A 7,147-nucleotide genomic window follows, 5' to 3' on the forward strand; every position below is an offset into this window, starting at 1 on the left:
TGCACCCATCCAGGCAAGTGGGGAGTATTCCCTCACACTCCTGACCTGTGCCTTGTAGATGGTGGACAGGCTTTGGGGAGTCAGGGAGGTGAGTTACTCACTGCAGTATTCCTAGTCTCTGACCCGCTCTTGTAGCCACTGTGTTAATGTGGTGAGTCCCGTTGAGTTTCTGGTCAGCGGTAACCCCAAGGATGTTGACAGTGGGGGGATTCAGCGATGGTGAAACATAAAACATCGGTTTTAAGGTGCAGCTTAAGGAAGGAGCCAGGGATAGTGAGGTGGAGAGGAGGGAATTCCCCAACTTGAGGCAATCGAAAGCCTGGCTGTCAGTGACGGAGGAATTAAAAACCAGGAACACGTGGAAGAGATTGGAATGAGAGCACAGAGATCACGGAATGATTTGAAAACAAAGAGATGATCATTTTTAACTTGAAGCATTGCCGAACAGAATGGAGATCAGCAAGGGTGATGAGCAAATAGGACTTGATGCTGGATAGGGAGCAGCAGAGAGTTTGAGGTGAGCTCAGGTTTGTGTAGCGAGTGCACTTGACGTCGCTGTTAGAGTTAAAAGGTGTTTCTTTTCTCTCTCTGCAGGAGTGTGCGCCATCGGAAAGCCAATGTGCCTGCTCTTCGAGTACATGGCCCACGGAGACCTAAACGAGTATTTACGCACGAGGTCAGCCATTAACGTCCGCGCCTTGAGCCAGACCAGCTTCCCTCAGCGGAGTGTGGGCTCGGGCACGGAGCTGGTGCCCCTGAGCTGCGCCGACCAGCTCAACATCGCCAAGCAGATCTCAGCGGGCATGACTTACCTGTCCGAACGCAAGTTTGTCCATCGGGACCTGGCCACGCGGAACTGTTTGGTTGGAGAGAACCTGGTGGTAAAGATTGCTGACTTTGGGCTGTCCAGGAATATCTACTCCGCCGACTACTACAAAGCCAACGAGAACGACGCTATCCCCATCAGGTGGATGCCACCCGAGTCTATATTCTTCAATCGTTACACCACCGAGTCTGACGTCTGGGCTTACGGTGTGGTCCTGTGGGAGATCTTCTCCTCTGGCATGCAGCCCTACTATGGCATGGCTCACGAGGAGGTGATTTACTACGTCCGAGACGGCAACATCCTGTCGTGCCCCGAGAACTGCCCGCTGGAGCTGTACAACTTGATGCGTCTCTGCTGGAGCAACATGCCATCGGACCGGCCCAGCTTTGCCAGCATCCATCGCATTCTGCAGCGCATGCACGAGAGAGCCTCGGTGCCAGTCTGAGCCAGCTCTGCCACCTGGCATTCCCTGTGAGAACAGCGAGCACTCACCTACACTGGCATGGCTGACACAGAGAGCAGAAGCAGAGAGCCTGGCGGGCACACAGTGTGCCATCTGATCGCAAGGGAACCAACACTTACCATCCGAGAGGTCTCCATTTCCGAAACTTGGGTCTTACGCTTTATCTAGATAACCTGTGATTGGGTAGCATCGTACAGATATTAGCCCCCCATGGTCTCCAACCTTGGACATTTTTGTGAATGATGACAGGAATTAATTAGTGAGATATGACAACATGTTGCGAGGGGGTTTCGATAGAGTTAGAAAAGAGGAAACTGGCAAGAAGGTCAGTGGACACAGATTTGGGGAAGCAAAATGAACAGGAAGTTAGATTTCTTTTGCATTAAACTATGACCCGGGAACTCCCTGGCTGGAATTGAACGCAACAGTTACTCCCAAAAGGATATAGCGTTGAAAGGGAGAAGTTTGCGGAAATTTGCCATGCATGGGGAGTGGGACTAATTGGATAGCTTTTTCAAGGGGCTAGCACAGCCATGATGGGCCAAAGGGCCTCCTCCTGTGTTAACCGACTTCCTGATTCTGTTCCCCAGGCAGATTTTATCACAAAGCAGAAATGTCTTCATCATTATGTACAAATGAGGTTTTTCTTTAAAAAAGTGCTACGTTGGTAACATTTCTTATTGAGAACTATGTGTTGTGGTAAAAGCGAAATTTTGTAGGTGAACTTCAATAAACACCTGTCGAAAAGTTGGGTTCATCAACAGAGAGATGGCCCAGTCTGAATATCCGATACTTGTCAACAGATGATTCACGCTGCTGAAACTTTTGATTTGATTTGATTTCTTACTGTCACGTGTACTGGGATACAGTGAAAAGTATTGTTTCTTGCGCGCTACACAGACAAAGCATACCGTTCATAGAGTACATAGGGGAGAAGGAAAGGAGAGGCTGCAGAATAGAGTGTTGCAGTTACTGATAGGGTGTAGAGAAAGATCAGTTTAATACATGTTAGGACCATTCAAAAGTCTGATGGCAGCAGTGAAAAAGCTGTTCTTGAGTCAGTTGGTCCGTGTTTTCAGATTTTTGCATCTTTCTCCCAATGGAAGAAGGTAGAAGAAGGCATACCTGGGGTGTGTGGGGTCCTTGATTATGCTTTTCCACGACAGAAGGAAATGTAGATGGAGTCAATGGATGGGAGGTTGGTTTGAGTGATGGACTGGACTTCATTCGCAACCTTTTGTAGTTCCTTGCTGTCTTGGGCAGAGCAGGAGCCCATACCAAGCTATGATAGAACCAGAAAGAATGCTTTCTATGATGCATCTGTAAAAATTGGTCAGAATCATAGCGGACATGCCAAATTTCCTTAGTCTTCTAAGAAAGTGCAGGTATTGGTGGGCTTTCTGAACCATAACATTAGCATTTCTTAACTATAGCATTGGCATGGAGGGACCAGGAGAGGTTTTTGGTGATCTGAGACTTGAAGCTCTCAAATATCTCCAACTTAGCACCATTGATGTAGACGGGACATGTCCTCCACTACTCTTCCTGGAGTCAACCTTTGTAAACGAGAGAGTTGGATAATCCATATTGAAAACCTAGCTTAAGTATCATGCAGAGCTCAAGGCAGATCACCAGCATTGCCAACTCTGGTGAAAGATCCCCAGTGCGTCTCTCTGGTGTTGACCGGAGAGTTGGCAAGTCTCGGTGGGACTCAGCAGAAAATCTCTACCTGTCCCGAAGCCAACACTCCCCAGCCCGTTGACTCGAGTGTATTGTGACCGAGTGAGAATTTGCTTCGAGGAGCTTTGAGACTGAGCCACTCCTGGATTTACTTTCTCCGCCCCTTCACTTTCTTTGCTGCCCATCTGAAACAGTCCTTCAGATGGTCCCCAGATTCTGGAACGTGCCCCATCCCTCCAGCCCCTGCAAACCGGGCCTCTCAGTCAAGAAGGCAGTGTGCTTTCAAAAAGAAAGGATAGGCGTAACGCAACACACCGCACTGAAGCTTTGCCTCCTGTGCTACAGCACTGTGCCTGAACAAAGTGAAAACTAAAATCCAATTGGGTGGAAATTTTGTTTCAACTGAAGCATTCTCAACACAGAAAGAGCTCAGATTTTTAAAAAGTCGGAAAGAAACCCACAAATCAGCAGTTCCCATTGATCCCAGTCGTGTATTTCCTCGTGCTCACTACAATTATCACGATAGCCTTCTTACACGGGAAGTATCGCAGACTCGTGCGGAGCACAATGATTGAGTGAACGCCGAAACATTCTCTACAAATGGTCTGAGTTCCGTTCAACACAAAATAGCTCCAAACAGTCCCGATCGCAGGCGAAACACCGATCACTGCACAAGGCAAGGTCGAGAAATGAAGTTGGCAACTTACAAAACGATAAGGTTCTTAACGCGCTTAGCAATGTGGCAATCATGCTATTGGCGCGGTTGATATCTCGTTAGACAGATTCCTGTGCCATTCTGGTCAGCGAGGGTTAGATACTTTGATGCTCTGCGTGTCTGCGTGGGTTTTCCTCCAGGTGCTCCGGTTTCCTCCCACACTCCAAAGATGTGCAGGTTAGGTGGTTTGGCCATGCTGAATCGCCCCTTAGAGTCAGGGGGATCAGCGATGTAAATAAGTGGTGTTACGGGGATAGGGTCAGTCAGTGCAGGCTCGATGGGCTGAATGGTCTCTCTCTGCACTGTAAGGATGCTAAATTTCTGTGACTCAAAGTTGTTTGGGGCGCATTGCAGAGCCAGGGTGCTTAACATTTTTTTATTGTTATGGCACAATGACACAGTGTGCCGAGTTTAGATTACATTTTACTACATCCTCTGCGGCAAATATTTCAGGATGTCTTTTTGTCTCACCGCGTGCCCTGGGTGTAATGTCTTATGACTTTAATTTGCCTGAGAGAGGATCATAAACATTAGGTTGATTTCCAGGGTTGGGTTTAATTTTCCCAAGTCTCAGTTGTGTGTTTTTTTTCTAATTTTTTTTTTAAATTCCCGTGTAAAGTCACTCGATTACTGCAGGTCTAAATGGAGACGATTGGTCAATGTCTTCAGCAGCCATGCTTGGTGACCGCAATGTTGCAATGGGATGGATTTTACGCTCAGAATATTGTCTAACTCCCCTCCACATTTTGTTGGAGGAATAATCTTGTTTTTATCGGAGGGCAGGAGGGCTTTGTGCGCTGCCGATCCTTTTTAAATAGATTCTGTAAAAAGACTCACTTTGTTTGTTTTAAGTCCCACCCTTTAGCTAACTCAGTGATGCCAATGAACACACTGTTAAATAAAACAATCATTTTTCTTTGGGAGTTTCAGGGTGTGTTTATACTGCAGCCTCGGAGTGGGGTCAAGTGTTAAATTGAGCTGGCTTTGTAAATCAGGAGTCAGGGTACATGATTATATCAATATATCAGCAACAAGAATCTCTGATTGATCTAGTCTAACCTTGTACACGAACCTGACTCTGGATAGTAACAGGATGGGGCCCACACAAGAGGATACTCTTCTGCTGTCAATGTTTGACACCAGACAATGTGTCCAGGGTGGTGACTATTCTGGATTGAGGGTACATAGATTGCTGCATCTACCTGGCTTCTTATCCCAATTTAAAAATCTTCGAGAAGCGCGAGGACACTCTAATCCTTCAGCAATCACATCTGTAACGGCTGAGAGGGTGGCATGGTGGCACGGCGGTTAACACTGCTGCCTCACAGCGCCAGGGACCCGGGTTTGATTCCCGGCCTGGTCACTGTCTGTACAAAGTCTGTACATTCTCCCCGTGTCTGCGTGGGTTTCCTCCCACAGTCTGAAAGATTGTGCTGGTTAGGGTGCATTGGCCGTGCTATATTCTCCCTCGGTGTACCCGAACAGGCACCGGAGTGTGGCCACTCGGGGATTCTCACTTCATTGCAGTGTTAATGTAAGCCTCTTTGCGATACTAGTAAATAAACTGAAAGATGCCAAGCTAGGCCGTGCAAATCAGCAATTTTAACCCAACTGCAGCTGTCAATGTTGTATCGATCTCAGTTGCTGTGGAAATACATCCTTCAGATAAAATAAACCCACCTCAGCAGAACTCTGACTGCAACACTACCTGTCCATTTTGTTCTTTGGAAGGATGAGGGGGTTTGGTGGAGTGTCACTCGGAGGAGGAGGGGATTTATGGATGTCCCTTGTTCAGCGTCGATTGCCACTTGAGGCAGCGAGCGCGTGGGAAATGCCGGCAGCTTCAGGGCGCATCCCAAAAAAATGAAAGCATCCCCCACTCCCTGGCATTTTTTTTGTACATGTTCTCGTCCCAGGAACATTGGATTCCGCGCGTTTAACTTACCTCCGGAGAATGTATTTGCTGAGTTTGAAATGCAGTTAACTGTCCCCCTCTCCATGTTTGGTGAATTGTGCACTGTGGTGCTATGTGTTTTGCTGTATCTCCATATAAGGTATCGCAGTACACCACAGAGTGTTTTATTACTGGCTGTGTGCTTGAAGTATCTAAAATGACCTCTCACTAACAGAAAGCCGGGCTTAAAGTGTCGCATCCACTTTACAGTGGCACCAAACCAGACAAAAATAGGGTTAAATGACTGATTTGATTTGATTTATTACTGTCACATGTATTGGGATACAGTGAAAAGTATTGCTTCTTGTGCGCTATACATAGAGAAGGAAAGGAGAGGGTGCAGAATGTAGTGTTACACTCATAGCTAGGGTGTAGCAAAAGATGACAGTGGCCCAGTGGTTAGTACTGCTGCCTCACAGGGATCCGGGTTCGATTCTTGGCTTGGGTCACTGTCTGTGTGAAGTTTACACATTCTCCCTGTGTCTGTGTGAGTTTCCTCCGGGTGCTCCGGTTTCCCCCCGCAGTCCAAAAAGACGTGCTGGTCAGGTGCATTGGCCGTGCTAAATTCTCCCTCAGTGTACCCCAACAGGTGCCAGAGTGTGGCAGCTAGGGGATTTTCACAGTAACTTCATTGCAGTGTTAATGTAAGCCTTACTTGTGACTAATAAATAAACTTTACTTTAAGATCAACTTAATTTAAGGTAGGTCCATTTAGAAGTCTGATGGCAGCAGGGAAGAAGCTGTTCTTGAGTCGGTTGGTAGATGGGACAGGATTTTCCAGCCATGCTCACCTCAAGAAAATCCCACCTGAGATCAAAAGATGATCCGCGCTCTCCCACTCCCACTACAATTCCCATGGTGGGCAGGATGGGAAAATTCCGCCGTGATTTCAGACTTCTGTATTTTTTTCCCCGACTGAAGGAGGTTGAAGAGAGAATGTCTGGGATGTGTGGGGTCCTTAATTATGCTGCTTTCCCGGGGCAGCGGGAAGTGTAGACAGAGTACTGACCCGCTAAACTATTCTGGATTGAGGGAGCAGTTAGAATTTGCATGTGCCCATATAACTCAATCATCAATTCCTCTCTCCCATTCTGAAGTCAAGGTATTTCTTTAACGAGTGTAAAGATTTCTTTATTACAATTCTTTATAATAAATCCTTTGTGTCTTTTGCATCTTTTCAAAGTCCAAAAATATCGAAATTGTGAAAATAAACTTTGTAACTGAAGCTACTAAATCTCCGGATGTTTTATTTCTCCCCATAAATAAATGGCAATATTTGTCTTTTCTCTCTCTCTGTCACTTTGTGAATCACATCCCATTCTTCTGCCAGGAGGCCGCGGGAGTGAACGGTTTAGGTCAATGGTTCCCTTCATTCAGCTTTAATGGGACATGAGTCAGGATTCTGCGTCACCGTTCCTCCCTCCCTGTGGAGACCATGCTTGTTGGGAGTCACAGAGGGAGCCCCACCTTCCAATATGTTCCATCAAGAATTCATGGAATCCTGACAGT

The 7,147-nt window shown here is 46.8% G+C and overlaps 1 protein-coding gene across 1 annotated transcript in view; it reads left to right on the top strand.

Annotated features, from left to right (window-relative positions):
- Positions 1-2,995, top strand: part of musk (muscle, skeletal, receptor tyrosine kinase) — a 137,388-nt gene extending 134,393 nt beyond the window's left edge. Inside the window, exon 17 of the mRNA XM_080189607.1 lies at positions 595-2,995. Coding sequence (XP_080045733.1) covers positions 595-1,271 — 677 coding nt within the window. The 3' untranslated portion in view covers positions 1,272-2,995. The remainder of the gene's footprint in view (positions 1-594) is intronic.
- Positions 2,996-7,147: the final 4,152 nt, after the last annotated feature.

Source organism: Carcharhinus amblyrhynchos, chromosome 5, assembly GCF_965287045.1.
Source record: "Carcharhinus amblyrhynchos chromosome 5, sCarAmb.v2.hapA, whole genome shotgun sequence".
NCBI classification, from domain to species: Eukaryota; Metazoa; Chordata; class Chondrichthyes; order Carcharhiniformes; family Carcharhinidae; genus Carcharhinus; species Carcharhinus amblyrhynchos.